Source organism: Panicum virgatum, chromosome 3K (assembly GCF_016808335.1).
Source record: "Panicum virgatum strain AP13 chromosome 3K, P.virgatum_v5, whole genome shotgun sequence".
Classification (NCBI taxonomy): domain Eukaryota; kingdom Viridiplantae; phylum Streptophyta; class Magnoliopsida; order Poales; family Poaceae; genus Panicum; species Panicum virgatum.
In genome coordinates, this window is record NC_053138.1 from 17,714,834 (window position 1) to 17,739,083 (window position 24,250).

Sequence of the window (24,250 nt, forward strand, 5' to 3'; positions counted from 1 at the left end):
GGCATGAGTTGTTTTGGGGAATGTGTCCGGCAGTTGTGCCGTGTGCTACGGCGGATGATGAGTCCGGTAGCAGCTTAAAAATTGGGTCATGTGTGGGCCAACATTATGTGTTATTCGGTACAAAGAAAACTTGCTTTGAAAATCTTTTCTTTCTAATGAACCCTTCCATAAAAATCAGCTTTCCGCAAATTAAACCTTAGCCTTATTCTTGATTTATCCTGTGCATTATATTCTGTATATACCCCTCCGTGGGTGTGGTTGGACTTGCTGAGTACGTTTGTACTCACCCCATTCTTAATTTTTACAGAGGGAGATCCAGACTTCATTCCCGAAGATGTCGAGTAGAGGTTCCGTCCTGCACCCAACCTTGCCTGTGGATTAGGGTCACCCGTAGGAGGTTCCGCATGGGGCAAGACTCTGACGATCCCCTCTTCATAGTTAATATCGTTGTGTGGGTGTTAGTTGTTATCCTCGCGATAGTGGGGCTTCACTGCCCACTTCCGCGTAGAGTTATACGGTGATGTACCATCTGATGTAATAAAAGTGTTATCAGCCTCCTGGGACTGATATTGTATCACTTTTAAGTCTTCTCTTATGAGGGGACGCTTCAATAATGAAGCCATGTAATCTGTCTATAATATGGTACTTGAATGATGTAAGATTATTAGCAATATTTTTACATGTCTGATTTATTTAAACTTATGTGTTTCTTTTCTTAGATGATTGTAGGCATGGAAAGAGTATTATATTGTGTAAGAAACCTCTACATTCACCTCACTCCTCGTGTTTTTCCTTTGCTTATTTGTAGGCTGCTTCAAGAACGTGCTTATATAATCAGTATCACCCGCGACGAACACATCCACGGACAACACCAGCGGTGGACAGAGCAGCTCCAGGCCCAAAAGTGGAAGAGAGTGTCTTTTTTTGCACATGGAACTTGTAATGTGCACTTTGTGGTCATGTATTGGTACTATTATTATTAGATATGTAATAGACGACACTTTGTGCAATCGAGTATATTGTAATGTCCTATCAAACTAGTAATGTGATATCTACAATCTTGTGATTGACAATCAAATATCTTGTCTTGCAAGGAGTCGGGCCATTTCCCTTGGCGTGACTAATTGGCACGTAACTACTCCAGTCCAGATCTGGTCAGTGCTACCGTGTGGTGTGACTCCTTTACGAGTCACGCCGAGTGTCTTGGCGCGACTCTTCAAAGAGTCACACCATTTCTAGCGGCGCGGCTCAGTGAGAAGTCGCGCCAACCTTTGACCCCGACCAGATTTGGCCCAGACCAAATTTTTGCTAACTAGTCACGCCAAGATAAATGGCGCGACTCCTGATAACTGAAAAGAGTATGAAAATAAAACATAACAACAACTTGGAGAGCAAACATAGTAAAGAAGTGCTAAGCCGAGTTTAGCTTCTTATAAGGAAATCAAGGCCAAAACATCTATCATTTAAAAAAATTGATCTCCACGGTATTACAGACCTAAAATAACACCACACTGATAATCTTGAATAGATACACCTAGGTATACAAGTGAATGTGGGCACTGAGTTACATAATTCTACAATTTAAATGTAGACAGAATAAAACAATTAGCCATTTGTGGGCACGTCCTGATAATGACTTCCCATGCACAGGATGCATCGTCAGTAATGGCGCAAAGGGAGTCAGATAGTTAGGATCTGCATCCTCTGAGCTTGATATCTCCTCGGACTCATTGCTGACGATGTCTTGAGGTGGTGCCTCCTTGCCCCTCCTACGAGGGGTTGCAATACCGAGAGCCCCTTGTTGGCCGTGACGTCCTCCTATGAAAGAGAATTTATTCAACATATGTATAGCTAATTACAATCATTAAGTATCAGAAATGGAAATAATATTGTAAATACAGCACCTGTACATTATGTACATAATATTGCAGGAGGGGCGCGGTCGGCACCTGTACATAATGTGTACGTAATATTGCAGGAGGCAAAGTCCTTTAAAGAGGCTCATCATCATTTCCACTCGCCCACTCATTAGCAGTCCATTTTCATATAAATATCCGGTCAATTGACAAATTGCATTCTCAAATTCTCAATGGCAAAGCATGTAATCGAAAATTCAGACATGACTGCATATACAAACAGATAAACAAATGAGAGCGAGAAGGATCCATCAATCATAAGGCTAGCTCTCACACTGCCTGACAAAACCCCAACCGGAACCGCAGCAAACTTGCCCTACAGTTCCCAATCCTCTGCTGCTACGAACATGCACACCTTCTCTCTCGCCAGGGGATGAGACCAGGCACATCAATGTTCAGATGTGCCTACTAATTTTCCACACACACAGAGAGAGAGATCACCTCTACATCAGCAGCAGCCGGGTATCGACAGGAATAGTGAGAAGGTATCGCAAGCAAGGTATATATGCATGTATCCATCAGGAACAGCGAATGAGGACACCGCGGCCGGCCAAACCCGACTCGGAAGCCACGTCAGGTACCACCGCACAGTTCCCAGCCCCTGCCACCAATGCCACGATAATGCAACGGGAGAGCAATTACGAGACGGCACCGTACAGATGGGGACCTTAATCGACATCCGCTCAAGAGAATGGCCCGCGCACAGCCTCGATTCGAACTCGCCGTCTCAGAGGCTAACCAACTCAAATCCTAAAAAATCCGCGAAATGGAAAAAAACTAATTGGTTAGAATGGAGGAGTTATCTTCAATGATCAGTTTTCCTTCGTGGGGCGGTAGGGGGCCTGCCGCCCGGCAGGGGGGCGGCAGGCTCCCTACAAGGACCTCTGCGTAAAAAAAATTATTTTTATTTGCATATAGGTCCCTACTGCCCACCTGCCGGGCGGTAGGCCCCTGCCGGCCCCCTGCTGGGCGGTAGGGATATAGAACTGTAAAACCTAAAATAAAAATATATTTCTGTAATTTTTTTTTGAAAAATACAAAAATAAAAAAGACGCCCAGTGTCCAGGAAGGACATTTTCAATTCGAGGAGGATTTGGACAGTCCAATGGTTTTAAATCTTTTTTAATCTCACATCCAACCTCTCCTCCCGTGGATAGCAAACCACCCGCAAGAACGCAAGAAGCAGAACAGACGGAAGCCTCTCGAACCGTCCAAATTCCGTCGAATCCTTCACCCTGCCCTAATTCCCTCGCCGAAATCGCGTGATCCACCTTGCGATCTCTTGATTCCCAACAATGGCCGACAGGGAGAAGGCGGAGGCGGAGGAGTACGAGAGCGACCTCGACGATGAGCCCCTGCCCGCCCTGCGGCGGCGTGATGCGGCGAGCGATGACGAGGGGGAGGAGGACGACGAGGACGGGGGAACGCCCTTGAGGCGGAGGAAGGCCGGATCCGACGCGGATTCCGACGGGCAGGGCGCCCCCGAGGTGTACGATGTTGGCGCCTACGACGATGGCGAGGAGGAGTACGAGGAATACGAGGAGGAGATGTACGAGGAGTTCGAGGAAGGGGGTGGGGGAGGGCGGAGGGTGGCTTCCGAGGCGGTGGCCGCAGCGGGGCAGGAGGAGGGCGAGGCGGGGGGCGGGGAAGTTGGAAAGGTGGATGAGGCAGCGCCAGGGGAGGAGGAGAAGAAGGGGAACGAGCCCTACGCCGTGCCGACGAGCGGCGCCTTCTACATGCACGATGACCGCTTCCAGGAGGGCCGTGGCCGTGGACGTGGACGTCAAAGGTTCTGGCCTTTCCTCCTTCAATTTTGTTGCTTATCCTGCTAGTATTATTTCCACATTGATATGATAATTGGACCATGATATGCACTTGTTAGTTTACTTAGTTACACTGTTACTTGCTTTGTTAGCCTACTTCAGCTGCAGCTAACTACAACCCGTTTCAATTTGTTCCATCTGAGGTTATCCAAAGACTGCATTATGTTGACCAATGAGTAATATTGTGAAAATGCAAAAGGATTACAAGAAATGTTATTCCAGTTTGTTAAAAAAACATATGATAAAGCTGACTTATTTAGGTTCCATGCATTTACTTAGGACATGAAAATAGCAAGAGTATGCGCTGTACTTTTCCTAAAAAAAAAAGAGTATGCGCTGTACCATGCATGTTGAGCTTGATCGATTGGACCGGTGGCCATAACTTGTGCATGCACAACCGTTACTTATGACATATCGTTATTTTATAGAAACATGGAGCAAAAATTTCCCATATAAAGAACATGGAGCAAAAAGTTGAGTCATGATGCGGCATTAAAGAACTTTTATATAGTGATCTAGACTTCTAGAGTTAGCGTGAAAACATACAAGAGTAACTATGAAACAAGGTAAATGTGATGTGAAGCTGGGAATTGAAACCATGTGTCTTGCGTTTAACCAATGGAAATATATCATGCATCATTCTAGCTCTTAGCACAGTAATTAATAATTTAATGTGCATGGTAAGGATGATATTAATGAAGTTCTGAATGTGAACTTTGGAAAAATGTTTCTAGAAGTAGGCACAGGAGGCATCTACATGATTTTTCTTGTGGATTTTTTATATCATTATTGTAACATTTAAAAAATGATACTTTATATATTGTAACATTCTTTTTTGAAAAAAAAAGGTGGCCCAGCCGGTGAATGAACTGTGTTCTGTCTAGCCAGACTAGAGAACTTTAGTTTTGTTTGCATGAATGTTCTACCTTGACATATGGAATGTTGATGTGATGCACGGTCATATAAGCTTGATATGTATGATTGAGATTTTGATCAATGTTTAATAATTCTGTCTTGCCCATGTAGGAGGATAGTGAACAGTAGAAAGTTGTGGAGTCCTAAGGACGATCAAGCCTGGGTCCATGACAGATTTGATGAGATGGATTTGCATGATTTTCATGGTGAAAATGTAAGTGTTATGGCTTCTTTTGTATTTATGCATGCATCTTTCCTTAACAAGTTGCTGTTTCTTCAACTGTACTTTCAGCCAAAAAGAAACCAGGGAGGTCGCTTTAGAGGACGTGGTGGTGGACCTGGTGGTAGAACTCGTGATATTAGCCGTGGTAATTTCAGAGGCAACAGAACTCGAACGTACTATCATGATAGTAGCAAGAACTACAGCTATGTTCCAAAGGACTCTCATTCTTACCATGAGAACACCAAGAATGCTCGATATGCTTTGTACGATAATGGGAAGAACAGAGTTTCAAAACCATCTCGTGCTCCCTATGATAATGGCAGAAATAATGACATTGTTCCCAAAGAATCTCGCGCTTACTATGGTGATGGTAAAAGTCAAAAGAATGCACCAAGAGTAGCTCGAGGAAGAGGCTCCAAGCGTTATCAACCACGTTTGAGAAGTACAACTGATACATCTTCAATGCAAAATAATAAGTGAGTCATCTTTTTTTAGCAGTCTTGTATCTTATCACCTTTTCATATTATATATACGACTAATGGTGGCATTGTTTATGTTATATCACATTTCAGATCTCAGAGTCTTGAAGACACTTCATCAAATACCAACTTGGGACAAAACCAAGCCCAAACATCAAATTCTCGACCAGAACAAGCTCATCCAATTAAGCAAACCATTGCCTCAAACTTGAATTCGGCTTCACCACCATTTTACCCTTCGCGGTCATCCAGTCAAGAATTCTCAGTTAGTCAAGGAAGCAATGCACAACTTAGTAGTACCTTATTGAGAGGGAAGGCCTTTGTTCCATCAGTTGGGCATGTTGAAGCTGCTATGAAGGGAATGAATAGACCCGCATTGCATCCGGTTGCATTGTCATCAAATGGTCCATTTCCTATAGACACTAATCAAGCCAACAGAGATTATGTTCAGCCTGCACGTCCAGTTCAACAAAATCCGGTTCAATCACCTACACAGTCAGCGCCCAGGATGCCTGCCCAGATGTTTGCTGCAAGATTCAGCAATAGCAATAAAATTTCACCTGTACAACCTACATCAACAGTTTTGAGTGATGACACGGAAATTTCTTCACCCAGCGGATCAAACAAATTTGATTCTCGATTAACAGTTAAGGGGCAGCCTGGTGACCAAGGAGAAGAGCGTACTTCTTTTCTCTATGGTGGAGCTCATGTTCTTGGCACTACAGGGGCAATGGGCCTTACGCTTGGTGATCAAAATTTCCATGGTACCCCAGCACTGCTGCCAGGTTTGTATTGTCATTCAATATAATATAAGTTTAATAACATGAGTGATAAATTCTAACATGGATTAGGATAGAAGAATAAAATATAAACATATGAAAGACTTTACTTCTTAATAATTGATACTAGGCACAGTCTACTGTGAATTATAGGGAGAATAACATGAATTTCGTTTGACCTGTACCAGTTTTGTGTCTCTGAAGCATATCAAAGAAATGAACTACTTGAGCCAAAAAAAAAGAAACCAAATTTTTATGTACATAATAATGGTATAACCGTATAAGTGGAGTGAATTGAGTTTTCAATCTTGTGACAAGCTACAAAGTTCAAAAAAAAAACATTTACTGCCAGATCTTAGGTCAATTCCATGGTGTTATGTGATCAGGTTATCATTTCCTTGTAAATGGGTACTAATATATCATTCAGTTGCTTACCATCTCCTCTCCATACTTAATTTATGCATATGCTGCATATGCTTCATCAATCCAACTATGAACTCGTTTCTTCCATACAGTTATGCAGTTTGGAGGTCAGCGTCCAGTTGGGCCTGGTGTTCCTTCAATTGGTATGGCTCTGCCAGGATTTGTGTCTCAACAACAACTTGGTCTCAGCAATTCTCAGATGACTTGGTAAGGGCTTTATTGTATTAAGTTGGCATTCTTTATATGTTGATGGGGGGAGTAAGTACTGATATTAACCATGTGAAGTATCTTTGTAAATTCATATTAGGGTGGTGAAGCAATCTTATTTTTTATTGCACATTTACATACTGCTTGCTCAAACTGAGTGATGTCATTGTATTTATCAGTTGAATGTTCTGATACTGTACTTTTATTTAGCATATACCTAAGTACTAACTCTTTTTTTATATATATTCTAATGACATAAGGCTACCAATATTGACCGGTGCCTCCGGAGCCCTAGGAGCACCTTATGGTTCACCTTATATAGCTGTGGATGGAAACTATTACCCCCGAACATCTGAACAAGCATCTTCATCAGTTTCTATCAGGTATGTTGGTCTAATGCTCTAATGTGGCGCAATATGCAATTTATGGATTTCAATTTAATGTTATTAAAGGAGGATGGTTCTGCCTCATCATTCATGCAGAGATCCTAGTGCAAGTAACGCCTCTTCTCTGTTGAAGTCTCAAGATATAACAGGTAATAGATCTAGATTCCATTTTACTCTACTTGACGATTCAGCACCAGTATTTATTTTAAGTTATATTTGTAGCTTTGCCTCACTTGTGTCCTAGAAATGTTTTGATGCCTTCCCCTTTTGCAGAGGTTGCAGGTGATGAACCCAGTCAACGCCAAAATAAACCTCGTCGGTACGTTAATAAATAACAAACTGTATGCGATGTGCTAGTTGTATGCTCTCTGCTTTAATACTATGTGTTGACAACATTGCACTTTTTGCTGAAGATATTCGGAGATGAACTTTGGCCAATGAACATAGTGATGGTGGTAATTAATGAGAGGACTCTGTCTGCTCTGGGTCTAAGACCTGTGCAAGATTCAGGCCTTCCTGAGTCCTTGCAATATTTCACTGTCTGATGTCTAGCACTTTGGGCTATCTTGTATCCCAAAATGCCAGGTAAATCTGCTTCTATTGCACAGCCTCAGATCCTGTAATGATTTGACTTCTGAAAATTTCTGCTGTATATCTTTCTGTTCACAGTTAAATCTCAGTGAAGTAGTGAAGCACCTGGTCTGAGATAATATTTTTGTTAGTTTAGATATTAGACTCAAGGAGCTTATGATCTGCTTTCAGTGTTTATCCACGCTGTTGTTACAGATTCTGACGAAGTCGACACACATGTGTAGGCTTGACAGCTGAAGGTCTCCAAACCCTCACTATGGTCATTTGCTGTGACTATTCTTATGGACTGGGGTTGTTACATTATTAGGTGAGTTTGTCACATTGTCGGCATTTCAAGTGTTTTAGTTCTTGATCCTTATGCAAGCGAACATTATCTGACCTTGGCGTCTTTTGTTAGGTGACATTGTACATGGCACTACATCACATTGTCAAGTGTTCGTCACATTTGTTGTAAGTGTGATGGTCATGCTGGAAATCATGAGAGGTCTCTGTTCTGTAAAGCTCGTGTCTCTTGGTACTTGGGTTTGTGCATGCTCGTGCCTGCCTTCTTGGTTCATAGGAATAGGACTCGACCGACTTGCATCCATTGTGTCTATGACTCTATGTACCTGTAAACTTGTTATCCGACCCACTGGGTTCAATATTTTCTACGACAATATTGCGTTTTAGACTTTTAGTAGCTAATAACATAGTGGCATGATTAATGGTGCTTGAACGTTCTGTTGGGATGCCTGCAACTTTAGGCACTTGGCATTCTGGAGATTTGTCGCTCGTTTTTTTTTTTGGATAATGACACTTTTGGAACATGCTCCCCTTGTTTTTTTTCTTTGAATAAGCTCAGTGTCGGTCACGGAAGCATGCATGCTTTTTTAATGCACGTTAAATTTGAGCCAATGCAAGCATCAGGCTTTGATTGAGTTCAGTGCATGTACGGCCTTTGCATTACTCCAACGAATGCACAACGAACAGAGCCATCCCGTACCTGGTTATTAAAACGTCGTGAAAACGTCGATTTTGAAACGCTTGAACGTTTTGCCAAAATCACGTAAAACGTCGTTTAAACGTTCGTTTTAGGCGTTTTGGCGTTTTATCTCGTGAAATTCGATTAAATGACGCTTGCATGGTCGTTTTTTCTCGTGAAATTAGGGTGCTTGTGGACTTGTCATTCTACTATTCTATTTTGTTTGCTTGATTGCTTTGGTTGTGAACATGTTATTTTGGAACTATTATTATGTGAACCTACATTGGTTGTTTGATATTAAACTTCGTATATTATGTGAATTGATTATTTATATTGATATTTTTCTATATTATTTGTCATGACGTTTAAATGTTCGTTTAAACGTTTACAAGACGAAATCTGCTCTCCAATGTTTCAACGTTTTATCGTGCTAATAACCTGGATCCCGTATCGCTGGCAAATCCAACAGGATTGTGCGCGCCCAGTGCCCAGACCGGTGCGCGTCCTCAGGCCTCCGATCCCCCCACATCATCAAGCCTTGTCTATGCGACTATGCCGTTGCTTTGAAGCAGGACCAGCACCTTCTTCGCTTCTGGTGCTTGGATCTTAACAGACAATCCGGCCAGCCAATGGGCGACGTGGCCTTTCACTTGCATGATCGCTCTTTAGAACCAATGATTGAGCTTTCCCCCAAGACATTGTCATCTACTGGTCGAACAACTATGCAGGCACATTGTCACATGGAGAGCTCGGCAGCTTGTCTCCTTTGGGGGGTTTCTCAGCTGCAAAATTAGCTGTCGCCCTTAATCCCTTCGCCCGTAAGCCGATCGCAAGACGAGCCCTACCACTTATCGAGCAGGCACTGCTGGTACCTCGTAGGGGTAGGTCTAGTCACTGACCTACTCCTCGCGTACGGCGTACCAGCCTCTCGCTGATCTCTTGCCGCAGAGCCCAGAGGTGGCGCCCATGGCCGCTGCACCCCGCCTTCATTTGCCTTGCGCATAAGTGGCTAGCTAGATCTTCTCCCATCCACGTTAAGAGATCGTCGACGCCTTTGCCTGCCTTGCTTGTATATAGATAGTAGTAGAGCGTGGGAGCGGGAGGGGTTAGGAAGAAGTGAAGGGCACGGCGGCGATGAGGCGGCGGCGGCTGCGCATCGGCAGGGTCCTGGACTGCTTCTCCTCCTCCCTGCAGTGCGCGGGAGGCTGCGTGTGCGTCCGCGCGCTGGACGACGAGGAGGACGCGGCCGTCGAGAGGGAGGCGCTGGTGGCGAGCGGTCGCCGCCGGCAGCAGCTGCAAGACCAGGTGCTGCGGCTCAGGGACCTCGTCGACGGTACCAGGACGCTCGGCTTCCACCTGCAGCCCAAGGTACTTCAGTGCTTCTCCACCGCCATGAGTTGCAGTGTGGCAATGTCACAACTCACAACCGAGTGCTTGTTGCACCATCGCATTGTCTGGTGTGTTTTTCTCGCTCTTGCTATACGCTTGATGTTTGATGCAGACGGTAGAGCTGAGGGTGTCCATGCACTGCAACGGCTGCGCCAAGAAGGTTCACAAGCACATCTCCAAGATGGAAGGTACAATACCAATCTCCATCTCCTTATTAGCTTTTTTTTTTGTGAAGTTTAAATCTCCTTGTTAACTGCAATGCAACTTGCAAGGGCTCTACTCTACTACCACCAAAGTCGCTTTAGTTGCCAGTCAAACCGAACTGAGCTCCAGGTTCATGCCAAAGTTATGCTATTCTCGTCACTTGTCAGGTAACAAAACCACAGTCCCTTTTCGGTGTGCACATGTCCCCTCTCCCTTGTTTTCTCTGAGCCTGCTGCCATTTTATTTGCATTGGAACAGCCAAATTTCTTCACCCATTTCGAACCAATGCAAGACCATACCTTTCGTCCCTGCAGACCATACCTCATCCCATGTCTTCTATTCGTCTCCAACTGCTGCATAAACGGTGTAGGCTGCAGACATATGTCGTGGGCTTTTTGGGGTACCCACAGCCAGGTGGCGGAACGCACACGCCTATTCCCCCGAGGGGGAGTACTCGGGGAAGTGCCAAGCTATTAGGCCGATCTAGCTCGGGGACAAGAATGCAAGAACACACGGATTTAAAGTGGTTCGGGCCGCCGGAGCGTAATACCCTACATCCACTGTGTGGTATATTGCACTTAGTATGAATGAGTCTATCCTCTACCCACGGGGTTTTTTTGACCTGAGTCCTTCTCTAACGGACGTCTCTCTTTTATAGAGCAAGGAGGACGTGTACACAGGCGTTGGACCCCGACAGGTGGGCCCAACAAGAATGTATACTATACTGAATAGACACTAATGGTGCTACAGTGATGGATAATCTCTTGCCGGATACGCTTCATCGTCCTGTAGACTCTCTGACCGAGGGGGGTCTTCTCCTGTCCCATCGGCGAGGCGCCCGTTGAGGTAGTGTAGGTTGCGGCGTAGACTCTTGGGTCTACCGCGTAGGCGTTATGATACTCTGTCGCCGAGTCGTTGTGTCTATCTGGCGTAGCAGACTGACGCACGTGGTGTGAGTGGCGCCAGCGGCTGGACTGTGCACCTTGGTAACGCGTGACCAACAGTACAGTCTGGCAAAAGTCTCCTCGGGCTCTGCTGTGGTAGAGCGCACTTAACACCTCCCGCATTGAATGTAGTAGGTGGGCAAGTCTTTCCGATGAACCTTGGCAGTCGCGCGCGTACCTGCGCCTGCGGACACGTGGCGTTTCCGGGACCCCCCTCCAGGTGGGGTGTCTGTTCCCTCTCCGCTGAGGGGTCCGGATAGTATTTGGGGGTCCGGGACCCGGTGGGAGGTCCGGCTGTCTTGGCTGAGCGCTCCGTTCTCCGGGACACATGGTGATATCAGACCCGTCCTAGCGGAAAGCGGGTCCGGGACCGTTGGTCCGGTGAGATGGTGTCGGACCCCAGGGGCCCGGCTGTTCAGCTCTTTAGGGCATAGTTATGGATAACTACGTAAGTCTTGGCACAGCAAGAGGGGGTACCCTAGTCCAGAGGTACCGACAGTGGCCCCCCGGGCCCACCTCGGGGGAGGTACGAACCCGTAGGTGGGGCCATTATCGTGACACAATGCTGATTGCGTTGGCGTGCCCATGTCGAGAGCGGGTGCTCCGGACCCCTTCTAGGCCGTAGCACTTGTTGCCAGATTCAGGTACTAGAGCGCTTTCCATAGGACGGCGAAGGTGTAGGCTTGGGGTACGGAACCAAGCCAAGCGGCTACATGGACCTCGGACCGCTCAGGGAGCGAGAATTATTTCCCCGAACCTGGCTGTGGCGACCGTGGCGAGCGGTCTCCGCCGGAGCGGGCCACCGGAGTGGACTTGGACGACCGTGGCGAGCGGTCTCCGCCGGAGCGGGCCACTGGAGTGGACTTGAAGTCGTTGCTGACGATCCCATGAATTATGCCACCGGTCCTTGCAGCAAGGTGTAGGAAACCAAGCCTTATACTAGAAAGGAGCCCGGGACCTCTAGGGACAGCAGTCTCAGATAATAGGGGACTCGTAACAGGGCAGTGAAGTACGTAGGCTTAGGGTACATTACCACGCTAAGCTACGCGGAGCTTCTCTACCCCAGGATACGAGCACAACTTCTCCTGAGCAGGTCCCTAGGGGTCCGAACTGCCTTCCAGCTAGAAGGGGTGTCCCCACCTGACCACAAGCCAGCAACTTAACTTGGATCGTTAGTAACTAAAGAAAAAAAACTCCATTTGGGAGAAAGACACAGTTAAACCCCAACGGATAAGTGTAACCAAGGTAAAGTTCAGATAGACTTGAGAAAGCAATTCTCCTTTATTGTGGTTATCGTGGTGTACATCAGAGGTCGGGATTACGAGGCTGGACCTCTACCGCTCTGGACCACTTGCTGGCGTTGTCTGTTTGTGCGATGAAGCCAGAGATCGGGTTTATAAGGGCGGACCTTTACCGCTCCAGACCACACATAGGCGCCATGTTATTATAACGATGTACTCTCTTAGTCCTATCTGGGGGTAACCTACGGCCGCCTTTTGTAAGGCATGCACATTCCCATCCAGAGTGGAATCGCCACCCTTGAGTTCTCCACAGTCATCGGAGGCGAAGGCATCCTGGATGTGCCTGAACTGCATCATCCAGCATCACCTCGGGAGCTCGGGGGGGCCTTTCCCTGCCTAAGAATTGTCATATGCCTAGGTAGTATGGAGACGAATTCTTTGGCTTTGAATGGGAGTGGCCCAGCCGCCGCCGTCTGCCGCCGGAAGCCAGCCCGATGATTGCTCATCACGAGCTGGGTGCTCATTTGGATGAGCACGGAGCGTGGAGAAGGGCGGTCGTTCGCCGGCTCGACCTTGGTGATGGCATTAGGCCCCGCGCTTGGTGGCGGGATCCCGTCTGCAGCAGCACCGAGAGAGACTCGGTCCTGGCGAGGGAGGAGACGGCGGTAAACTTCCCCCGGGCCACAGCGGTCGGCTCCAGGCTTCATATTGAGAGAGAGCCTTGAGCCGACGCCATGTCGCCGCAGGGGAGTCCTGGTGGTTGCTTGAGAGAAAACCTTGAGCCGACACAGAGGTGTTGTAGGGTGACGTACAGCGGGCGTCTCCACTGCGCACCACCGCGTCGGCTCTGAGGTGTCGCAGTGGCGACGCACAGCAGACGCCGCTGTCGTGCACCGCCGCACCGAGGGCACCGCTGCCTCGGCGCTGTGGCATGCGGCGTAGATGCCGCCATGCCTCTCTTCATCTTCACGTCGCCGTTGCAGAGGATGAGCTCAGCCTCAGAAGCCTGGAGATCTAGCCAACGCTTGTACGCTCCCCACGGACGGCGCCAAATATCGTGGGCTTTTTGGGGGTACCCACAGCCGGGTGGTGGAACGCACCCGCCTATTCCCCCGAGGGGGAGTACTCGGGGAAGTGCCAAGCTATTAGGCCGATCTAGCTCGGGGGCAAGAACGCAAGAACACACGGATTTAGAGTGGTTCGGGCCGCCGGAGCGTAATACACTACATCCACTGTTTGGTCCACTTTTGGTATATTGCACTTCGTATGAATGAGTCTATCCTCTGCCCACGGGGGTTCTTTTGGACCTGAGTCCTTCTCTAACGGGCGTCTCCCTTTTATAGAGCAAGGATGACGTGTACACAGGCGTTGGACCCCGATAGGTGGGCCCAACAAGGATGTATACTATATTGAATAGACACTAATGGTGCTACAGTGATGGAGAATCTCTTGCCGGATACGCTTCATCGTCCTGTAGACTCTCTGACCGAGGGGGGTCTTCTCCTGTCCCATCGGCGAGGCGCCCGTTGATGTAGTGTAGGTTGCGGCGTAGACTGTTGGGTCTACCGCGTAGGCATTATGATACTCCATCGCCGAGTCGTTGTGTCTATCTGGCGTAACAGACTGACGCGCGTGGTGTGAGTGGCGCCAGCGGCTGGACTGTGCACCTTGGTAACGCGCGACCAACAGTACAGTCTGGCAAAAGTCTCCTCGGACTCTGCTGTGGTAGAGCGCACTTAACACCTCCCGCATTGAATGCGGTAGGTGGGCAAGTCTTTCCGATGAAACTTGGCAGCCGCGCGCGTACCTGCGCCTGCGGACACTTGGCGTTTCCGAACCCCCCTCCAGGCGGGGTGTCTGTTCCCTCTCCGCTGAGGGGTCCGGATAGTATTTGGGAGTCCGGGACCCGGTGGGAGGTCCGGCTGTCTTGGCTGAGCGCTCCGTTCTCCGGGACACATGGTGATACCGGACTCGTCCTAGCAGAAAGCGGGTCCGGGACCGTTGGTCCGGTGAGATGGTGTCGGACCCCAGGGGTCCGGCTGTTCAGCTCTTTAGGGCGTAGTTATGGATAACTACGTGAGTCTTGGCACAGCAAAAGAGGTACCCTAGTCCAGAGTTACCGACGACATCTTTCTTCTTCCGTGATGTCCACTGGGGAAAAAACCCGTACCAGTCGAGGCTGATGACGCACGGTATCTGGTACGGCGAGTCGGGCGACCATCGAGCCCGGTTTCCGCATCACTGTACCATCCAGTACCAACGCTGCTGGCCGCTGCTCCCGCGAAGTCACAGGGTCACCAGTTCGTGGTCTCGTCAGCGATAAAATCGCGTCGCGTGCTCGCCATTGCCCATTGGCCATCGGTCGATTGGGGTTGGGGACGGGGCCCCAAGCGCTCACTGCAACTCTCGCCTCGTCGCCGCTCGCTGATCTGTCAATGGCACTGTAGCGCGCGGTAGCCCCCTTGCCCTGTTCCCCCGCGACGCCGCGAGGCACATGCTCGTCCTGCCTCCTGCGCACATGTCTGAATCTGAATTGCCTCGCAGCATCACACATCCACTGCCCCCATTTGCCAAAAGATATTCTTCAGAGCGCAGCGCACCCTGTTAAGGAAAAATATTCTGTGCGCACGGGGCTAGGTGCACAAAGTCCAACTCGTTGGCACCTGTAAAGATAACCGAGGATCATCACAGTGGCTAACTAGCGATTTTGGAGTCCTAAATACTACCGGCCTACCGATCACCTATGGAGGGGGGCGCGCGTAGCGTGTGCACAGAGGTTCACTTTTCAGATGGTAGCTGGGGTTTGTATCTTTTTAACAGGACGTAGTGGCCGCGTGAGTACTGTGCAAGGAAGCGCACTTTCGAATCACGCACATGAATTCAAGGACTATTGGACAACACTCATTAATTCAAATAATATGGCAAACTCATTAATTTGTATATCCAACCAAAAAAAAGCACACCCTAGATGGTTTCGGGGCCTCCCGTCAGAAAGCTTTTGGATTTTGGTCCTTGAACATTCTAGCTGTTTTTTTACGCCTCTGGTAAATGTACTTATCGTCAACTTTTCCCGGGGGGGGGGGGGGGCAAGCACATCGGTTTTTTTTGTTATAAGAACTAAGAAAACATAAATTTTGTATATTCATGGTTGCATGGCGCGGGGCGCCAAAAAGGATATATCCCATGATTTTGGTTCAAGCTGGATATATTTCTATGGTCGCTGTCAGTGTCAGAACATTCGCGATGGTTGAATAAGAGCGAAAACATAATGAGAACATATCTGGTGGAAATCACAATCTTTTTAAAAATCCGTGTAAATCATAGCAAAAAAGTCATCTAAATTCACGAAAAAATCACACATGTAGATGATATGATGATACACAAGCTTGTAAAATATCCCATCCAAACTCAACTTCGTTTGTAAGATATAAAAATAACAAATTTCAAACCAATAAGCTGTCCAGATAATTTATTAGAATTTTGTTATTTTTATATCTCACAAACAAAATTGAGTTACAGAGTAAATGCATGCTGATTAATTTAAATGCATGGAGGATACACATCACGTAGCACGAATCTGACAGCATCTCTTGAAATGAACGGAACGATTGATGGGTGGGCACCTGACCCATGCGCACAAAGGCGCTGTTTAGATCACAACACGTAAATCCCGTAAACACAAAAAAAACATCACATTAAATATTTGGACACATGTATGGAGTGCTAAATAAAGTCTATTTACAAAATTTTTTACATGGATGGGCTGTAAATCGCGAGACGAATCTAATGAGCCTATTTAATCCATAATTTACAACAGTGATGCTACAGTAACCATCCGCTAATTATAAATTAATCATGAATTAATTAGCTTCATTAGATTCGTCTCGCGATTTACAACCCATATGTGAAAAAAATTTATAAATAGACTTCATTTAGTACTTCAAATTATTAAGATTCCATCGCAAATTTTTTTTGCGTTTCATCTAAACACAGCCAAAATCCACACTCCCCTGTTAAACGTTTACTACTCTACTAGGCTTTATCCGGAAGAGATCGGATCGATCTCTGAAGAAATGGCAACAGTGTTACTACTTATCATCTTCGTCTGTTGGTGCCTGCAGGCGGGACATGGTTCGAGGTGGACCTGGAGAGCAAGAAGGTGGTGGTGAAGGGGGACGTGACGCCCTTCGAGGTGCTGCAGAGCGTCTCCAAGGTCAAGTTCGCGCAGCTCTGGATGGCCGGGCCCCAGCGCACCTGACCGAGATCCATCCTTTCCTTCTGAAGATGGTGGCAATGGCATTCGTGTACGCACGGCAGCTCTCTCCTCACACGCACGGCCTGAACCCGCAGCAGCAGATACATACGGCGAGCTCTCGCCTCGCGCCAAGACTGTCGCTTTTATCGCGCCTGCAGGCCGCAGCGTTTCCTCAAGGCTTTTATCGATGATCATGCCAGTGTTGCAAGAGGTGAAGGAACTTAGTCGTTTCTTTCAGGATTTTTCTATGTCTCATGCTGGAAGAGAATGTAATAAGGTAGCACATGAAGTTGCTAGGCAGGTCTCTAGTACGGTGAGATTTGGGGTGTGGCATCGTGAATTCCCAACCTGTGTACAAGAACTGCTTGAGCAGGATTGTAATCATCTTTGCTGATTAATGAAGCTACCTTATCCTCAAAAAAAAAAAAAGGCTGAGTGGGACGGTTGTAGGGCGCGCTCTGTACTGGTGTTGCTGGTATACTTGTGTCACAAGGCTCAAAGAAGTAAAATGGTATGGTCGTTTGACAACTTGGCAGATGCAGGAAAATTGATACCCGTGGTGTATGCCTGTATGGGCACTAATAGAAGACGACTGCAGCCATATGATGGAGACATAAGCTTTCGTCCCCAGTCACCAGTCATTGCTTCTTGTTACAACTACACGCAGCAGAAAGGACGAAAACACTTCAGCAGCTAACCTGCTAAATTAAGTCCAGCAATATGCGGCTACAATACCAACTGCGCACAACTTATTATTTCCTTACAACTACAACTAGTCAACTACACTACACACAAGATTTTTAGACGAAAGTATTTCAGCAGTGAGCGAGCAGCTAGCTTATGAACTCAGGCACTGCTGCTTTGAACAGGCTTGCTGATCGGGGGCCTTATACTAATCACATGCACAGAAGATCATAAGATCGTTAGGCTGCAACATATGCAACAAACCTAATGCACTCCATTGCAGCTAAAGTTAGGCACGGGGCTGATGGAACTATGCTTGCTTATACGCTGCTCTACCTGAATATTTCTGTCAGTCTTTGGCTTCCGATCGCGTTATGAAGCTGGGAAATGCCATGGTGATGTCCCTGAACAATCAGAAGTAATTCAGAAAGTAATAGGTTTTTTTTTCCTTTTGATGAAAAGATCACTTGAAACGGAAAGGAAAGGAACAACTACTTGAGATTCCTAGGGGAGGATGCGCTACTCACTGCAAATAGGGGAGCGACATGTTTCTCAATGCTGCCGGGTTCTTCTTCACAAATTCCTTCCACTCCTCAGGATCTATCTTGCCATCTCCATTCGAGTCAGCTTGACTGAATGTCTGCAATCCGAAGTCCAAACAGATGGCACAAAATACATTTTAGAATAAAAATGAGATCTTGCAAAATAAGCTATTGATAGCAGAGTAGTACACTATCATCAATTACATTATCGACAATCGCCTCGACGGTGCTATCTGAAAGGCAGAGATCAGACTCATCTAGAAGCGCCAAGACCAACTCCCTGAGCTGTTTGAAAGAACAAAGTGATTTTTTTGATTAGGATGAACCCAATACAATGCAGCGTCGAGATAATGCAGGCCCAGGATTTGGAGGATCGGTAATTAAAAAAGCTATTTTATATAACTTAAAGTACATATCAGTAGCACATAATTTTTGGGGAAAGTCCGAATTACGCCCTCAAACTATTGCAGAAGTCCGATTTTCAACCTTCAACTACAAAACCGGTTAACATAAGCCATCCAACTATGCAAATTTGGCCCATGGGGTGGTTTCTAAGGTGGTTTTGTATTTTTAAAAAATAAAAAAATTATAGCTAGAACATAAAAAAATCAAAACTAATTTATTTTAAATCAAAAAATCAAACTAGTACATACGACATATATTTTTTTCTTCTAAAAGTATCGGTATTCTTTGAATACCCTTAGTTTACTGGGGCCCTCCCTGCCTGCCTTATGATATGCACGTGTGGAAATTGTAACCTATACTATACAGTACATTGGAAACTCTAGAAGAAAAATGCTCACCTCTTCTTTCTCGATATAACCTGTCCCCCTTAGATCATACAGCTTGAACGCGACTGCACAGAGGATGAGAAATCCAAATCGAACATGTCAAATCCCCCAGCTGGCATGCACGAGGAAGAATATGAATTACGCACGGGGGTAGAAATTAAAGTTTTCATTACACGATGTCTTTTCCGACGTGGGCGCTTTAGGGTGGAATACGCTGAGCGACCGCACGAATTCCTCGAAATCGATCACCCCAGTCCGCTTGAGATCGAACAAGTCGAAGACCTGCCGCGCGCGCGCAGATAACATGAAAAATCGAGCTGTTCATCAGTGATGCATGCACGATCTCGCTTGCTTGCTTGCTGCCAATGGACGGACGTGCAGAGGAGAGATTACTCACCCTGTCGGCGAAGAGGTTGGCTTTCTCGCTGTTCCTGAACAAGGCGAGCTGGAACTCCTCCTGGCAGAGCCAAAACACACACCCGTGTCAGCGCAAGCGCAATGAGCAGCCCAGATATGCAGGCGCGCACCGTACCTTGTGGATGAGGCCGTCCTTGATGATGGAGAAGCTCATCCTCTTGTACAGCTCGTACAGCGCCTCCACCTCGTCCACCGTGACTGCCGACGACGCACCACGCACGCACTACTCGTCAGCACAAAACCGATATCCAAACGCTGCTGCGCAGCGAGCGAGCGAGCGAGCGAGCAACCAATAATGGAGCTGCAACAACGGCAGCAGCTAGCTGCTGCTCCTGCTCGCCGATCACTCTTCCGGCTGGCCAGCAGCGGCACACCAGCCGGTTTATTTCCTCTCACACGCAGATTATTACTAAATTAACCTGCTTCTGGGTCAGCCGAACAGAGCAAACGGAGCTGACGCGGCTGCTGCCGCGCGCGCAGGGGGTAGTAGTAAGTAGTATACTCACATGAGGTCTCGGACGCGAGCACTTGGGGCTCCATCACGCGCGCCGCCCCGAACTGGCTCGACGTCGCGCAGCCCATGACGGCGCAGGTGCCCGATCGAGTCCGCCGCGGACGCCCCGGCGCGCGGTCCGTGTGGTGCGGAGGGAGACGGCCGGACGACGGGGAAGATTTTTTTTTGACACAGACGGGGAAGATTGGAAGAAGAAGAAGGGACCCGCGGATCACACCACACGGGGGGTCCGGCGCGCCGCTCCGCCTCTGCTTTTTTGCTGATGTGCCCGCCCGTCACGCGCGGAAAATCTCGAGCCACAACCCACAACGCGCAGGCCCCGGTCGGTCGGCGCTCGCCGTCTGTCTGTCTCCTGGCTGGAGTCACGGCCCCGCCCGGACGCCACGATGCGACACCGCCCAGGGTGCTAACGCGTGGCGATTTGCATCACGGAGCCGAGCGCTCGAGCGGCCTCTGCTGCCGTGCTGCGCTCGAGCCGATTCGACAGGCAGCATCTTTATCCGTCCGATCCCGTCAAAAAAGAAAAGTCGATCCCGTCAAAAAAAGAAAGAAAAGGAAAGGAAAGGAAAGGCACTCGACCGCAACCGCCAACAAACAAGGCTTGAGGTGCATACACGTTTTTTTTTTTGGGGAACGAATAAACAACGAGACTGGACTGAAGTAGCTAGGCGGATCAATGGATGTCTGTCCATGGTCTTCTGCAGCTCGAGCCTCTTCGAACGAGGCCTCAATGCCCGCACTGCCAAACACGTGCAGCTGCAGATACGCGGCTCGGTTGGCCCTCTTCGCCCGGCCTCTCAAACTTGCCATCTCCTCTTTGCTGGAGCTCCTCCGTCCACGCTTTTGGCGGCGGCTTCTCCTTCGCCGGATCCTCCTCACCGTCAATCAGGAGGGAAGGAATTCGATTGGAGATTTGGAGTTCAGTTCGTACCTGAGCCAAGGTTTTTTTTCCCGACCGGTTGACCCAAACCGCCGGCCACCGGTTCCGGTTTACCGGACCGGTTGGACCGGTAACCTGTTTATACCGGCCAAACTCAAATTTGAATTCAAATGATGCAGTTCAACCGGTTCGTACCGGTATACCGGCCGGTTGACTGGTAACCGGTCAAATTCAATTTTTTTTTCTTTTTTGGTTTAAATTCAAATGTCCGCAAAGTATACTAAATAAATGTTTGTATAACATATTTTAGTCTAAACGAACCCTTCAACCCTCTTTTGTACTACTTTTACATTGTATTTTTTATACTTTTGTATGCACGTTTTTTTGTTTAACTTCAAATCCCCGCAAACTATACTAAATGAACAAATTTTTGAGAAAATTTGACACCATTAAATTCGTCGCACCTTGAAGTATTTTTAGAATTTTTTTTGAAATTTTTCATTTTTTTTGAATTTAAATTTAAATTTTAAATTTAGACCGGTTTGGTACCGGCGCAAACCGGAACCGGACCGGAACGGTCGGACTGGTTACCACAGGTTAGGTGAACAACCACCAACTCAGTTATGCTAGGCCGAAGCCTAACAAGGGGCGAAGGCCATTCTAGAAACCAACCCAGTTGCCAGTTGGGCTAGGCCGAAGCCAACAACTGCTCACGTCACGGTGCTCGCCCCGGGCGCCATTATGGAAGTGGTGGTTCAAGAGATGGTGACCGATCAGTTTCAACAAACCCTCTGTGTTTCCATCATAAAAAGAAAGTCTCAAGGACCCTATGACTATGAGACATGCAAGGTCAGTGTCGAGACTCAAGTCGACCATGTTTCAATCAAGGCAACAAAAACCAGGGTCGACATTTACATGTTACAGGAACATTGCGCCAAACCGTAGGTTATTAAAGGATCCTGAAGTACACAAAATATGGCGATTAAAAACCTAAGTAATCGTATAACCCAATGCAAACAACTTTAGAATTTAAAACCCTTGGATAACAAATATCTTCAGCATCAACTTTGCATTGAGGCTCAAAGATGACCGAAAATTATTTCGTACTATTAAGTCACATATATACAGGGACATGCCCAACAAGGAGGGCAATAGTTAAACTTCTTGACAGTATCAAGCTGGGCTGGACAGCTACTTCCCAGAACAATGGTTACACTACGTGCAAAATATCCGTGGGAATGATTCCATTTCTGGACCAGTCATACAATAGCAACATCAAATGGGTACAATACAACCCTGGCAGCAATACCAGGCCACCAAGATGCCTAAAATTGCTCCGGCAAAGACCTGTGACGGAGTGTGTCCTAACAACTCCTTAAGTTTTCTTTCACTAATGGGATGGCCTTCAAACAGGTCCTCAACGATCTTATTGAGTACCTGTGTCGATCAAAAGAAAATATAAGTTAAATGATGAAATGTATAATCAAGGATAGACAGGCAAACATCAAGCAACAATGGCATTCGAGGAACAAAACTTCCTTCAAAACATTCAGGGGGCCGCATTCAGGAAAAGTGCCTCTGCCTTGTCTTAACATATCATGTTCTGCTTGGTAGATGCGATTCGACCACATCCCGAAAGATAGTCAATGTTGCTCTACAGTTATTTCGGGTGTCCGAATATAATAGCTATTATGACAGCAAGTGTTGCTTGATTGGTGACAGTTGCAGTGGCTTAATTGACTAGTCTTAGCAAATATCATTGATAACAGGGGTCTCAGTAAATAGCATTAAGAACAGGAGTGCCTTTTTTTCCCTGTATACTCGTCAGGCCGCTCTGTCTGTAGTGTGTTATGGCAACCTAAGGTACATGGTGATGCATCAATCAAACTATTACAACACTTGACATATGAGTTGCTACCTATATGGTTAACATAAATAACTCTACAAGCAGAACAACACATCACTCGAGTTTAAGAAGCGCTGCATTGGATCTAAGGCACCAAGCCAAAGTTCTAAACTTCCTACGGCAAAGCCAACAACAACATGTTTCTATGCTGAACTATAACGACATCAAAAACAGATAACACGAGCCTAGAAAACAGCATCATAGTTTTACCTATGTCAGGTGAGATAAAAGATTCAGAAAATAGAAACTAATAAAACCCAAGATACATCAGCCAGCAAGTAGGATGTCTAGCCAATCACACCAAAATCTACATCTCGAACATGATATTGTCCGCTCAGCAGAGTCTCAAGGTTCAAAGCAATCATATCCATTGCGCTCTAATGTGGTTTAAGACTGAACATTGCGTTGTACATATTGGAATGGTTTCCCTCAGCTTACAAGATTAACGTTGCAAAATAGGAGTACAGAAAGCGACCGAATCATAACCTCACCTCGGCCTGCATTCCGGCGTGGCGCCTGACGCCAGTGGCGTCGTACATAACTATTAGAGTAAACCCGAGACAGACGGGGAAGAGCGCGTCGCTGACACCGTGGCAGAGCGCAACGGAGGCGGTGAGCGCGGTGCAGAGCGCGGTGTGCGAGGACGGCATCCCGCCGGAGCTGAACAGCATCCGCAGGTCCCACCGCCGCTCGACGACGGAGGTGAGCAGGGCCTTGGCGGCCTGCGCCACCGCCCACGCCACCAGCCCGGACAGGAACGTCGGGTTCGCCGCCAGCGCCAGCAGGTACGGACTCTCCCGCGCCTTGGTCACCGCCGCCGCCGTCGTGCTCATCAGCAGCGTCCCTATCCCCGCCCCGCCTGTCGCCGCCTCCGCGAGGTCCGGGAGCTCCCCTCCCGCGCGGCCGCCCCTCAGCGCCGCGGAGAGGAGCCGCGACAACCACGGCGGCGGCGAAGAGGGTGACGGCGCGGCATCGCCGGGGGAGGAGGCTAGGGCATGGACGGCGGGGCGGCGGTGGCGCGCGGGCCTGAGGGCCCTGGAGGCGGGGTCGAGGAGGTTGGGGAGCGCCCTAGCGAAGCGGCTGGAGCTGAGCACCTCCATGGCTGCTGCTCCGCATCGCCGCGCGGAAGGGGAAGGAGGAGGTGGTGTGGCCGTGGCGATTAGGCTTGGCTTGGGTTAAAGACCGGCATGTCCTTGTACATAAATACCCCTGCGCTTTCCCCGCATTCGTCGCGGGAGGGGTTTGCCGGGGAGGGATATTTTCGGGAGAGAACGAAGCGGCGAGGGGTTTCTGGCATATTACAGCGAAGATTCGGGGGCGGTCGGAGTCGCCGTCTCGGGCACTCGGGCCAAGTGGCCAACGGACGCCGGACGCCGGACGCGTGGTGGGGCTTCAGCTTAGTTTGTGGATTTGAATTTCTTTTTTTTTGGCAAGTAAGTGCTCGCTTTTGATTTTGTTTGTGTCTAGTAGAAACATGGCATGAGAAACGGGTATGGGCTGCTAGCTTAGTGGGCCAATTAGATTGAGAAATGTGTGGTCGTGCCGGCTGGTGTAACCTTGAAAAAGGAAGAGAAGAAGAAATAAATGTTTTATTCCTTCCATGAAAAAGATTGTCAATTTATGGAAATTCTGCCACTAGAATACATGATGGATTTCCACTCTAGCATATTCTTTTTTTGCGTGTCCATTTTTTCCGTGTCGGCCTTGGAATTGTTCTCGCTAGTTCCCAAGTAGATTCCCATTGATCTGTCCTGTTACATTATGATTTGGTTAAAGCTCA

The 24,250-nt window shown here is 47.8% G+C and overlaps 4 protein-coding genes across 10 annotated transcripts; 2 read left to right on the forward strand and 2 right to left on the reverse strand.

Annotated features, from left to right (window-relative positions):
- Positions 1–3,047: 3,047 nt before the first annotated feature.
- Positions 3,048–8,568, forward strand: LOC120698015 (protein MLN51 homolog). Of its 4 annotated transcripts, none has more exons than XM_039981451.1 (11): positions 3,048–3,705; positions 4,766–4,868; positions 4,947–5,353; positions 5,450–6,141; positions 6,651–6,765; positions 7,026–7,148; positions 7,248–7,300; positions 7,425–7,470; positions 7,565–7,736; positions 7,914–8,049; positions 8,140–8,568. In XM_039981451.1, the coding sequence occupies exons 1-9, from the start codon at positions 3,212–3,214 to the stop codon at positions 7,590–7,592; spliced, it is 2,061 nt and encodes a 686-aa protein (XP_039837385.1). In that variant the 5' UTR covers positions 3,048–3,211; the 3' UTR covers positions 7,593–7,736; positions 7,914–8,049; positions 8,140–8,568. The 4 variants fall into 4 exon arrangements, with proteins under 4 accessions (XP_039837385.1, XP_039837383.1, XP_039837384.1 ...); XM_039981449.1 differs by having other exon boundaries at positions 7,967–8,049; positions 8,140–8,554; XM_039981450.1 differs by having other exon boundaries at positions 7,938–8,049; positions 8,140–8,548.
- Positions 8,569–9,504: 936 nt separating this feature from the next.
- On the forward strand, positions 9,505–17,151 carry LOC120698018. Of its 3 annotated transcripts, none has more exons than XM_039981454.1 (4): positions 9,505–10,071; positions 10,205–10,280; positions 10,389–10,675; positions 14,609–15,492. In XM_039981454.1, exons 1-3 carry the CDS (start codon positions 9,838–9,840, stop codon positions 10,655–10,657), a joined length of 579 nt encoding a protein of 192 aa, XP_039837388.1. In that variant the 5' UTR covers positions 9,505–9,837; the 3' UTR covers positions 10,658–10,675; positions 14,609–15,492. The 3 variants fall into 3 exon arrangements, with proteins under 3 accessions (XP_039837388.1, XP_039837389.1, XP_039837391.1); XM_039981455.1 differs by lacking the exon at positions 14,609–15,492 and adding an exon at positions 16,603–17,151 and having other exon boundaries at positions 9,516–10,071; positions 10,389–10,463; XM_039981457.1 differs by lacking the exons at positions 10,389–10,675; positions 14,609–15,492 and adding an exon at positions 16,603–17,151 and having other exon boundaries at positions 9,528–10,071.
- A 188-nt stretch (positions 17,152–17,339) lies between these two features.
- Positions 17,340–19,929, reverse strand: LOC120698017 (calcineurin B-like protein 4). Of its 2 annotated transcripts, XM_039981452.1 has the most exons (8): positions 19,677–19,929; positions 19,286–19,368; positions 19,151–19,210; positions 18,927–19,035; positions 18,766–18,818; positions 18,167–18,247; positions 17,948–18,060; positions 17,340–17,824 (listed from the first exon to the last, which is right to left on the reverse strand). In XM_039981452.1, exons 1-8 carry the CDS (start codon positions 19,750–19,752, stop codon positions 17,770–17,772), a joined length of 630 nt encoding a protein of 209 aa, XP_039837386.1. In that variant the 5' UTR covers positions 19,753–19,929; the 3' UTR covers positions 17,340–17,769. The 2 variants fall into 2 exon arrangements, with proteins under 2 accessions (XP_039837386.1, XP_039837387.1); XM_039981453.1 differs by lacking the exon at positions 18,167–18,247 and having other exon boundaries at positions 19,677–19,909.
- A 1,678-nt stretch (positions 19,930–21,607) lies between these two features.
- Positions 21,608–23,643, reverse strand: LOC120698019 (uncharacterized membrane protein YuiD-like). The gene is made up of 2 exons (XM_039981458.1): positions 22,962–23,643; positions 21,608–22,001 (listed from the first exon to the last, which is right to left on the reverse strand). Exons 1-2 carry the CDS (start codon positions 23,568–23,570, stop codon positions 21,840–21,842), a joined length of 771 nt encoding a protein of 256 aa, XP_039837392.1. The 5' UTR covers positions 23,571–23,643; the 3' UTR covers positions 21,608–21,839.
- Positions 23,644–24,250: the final 607 nt, after the last annotated feature.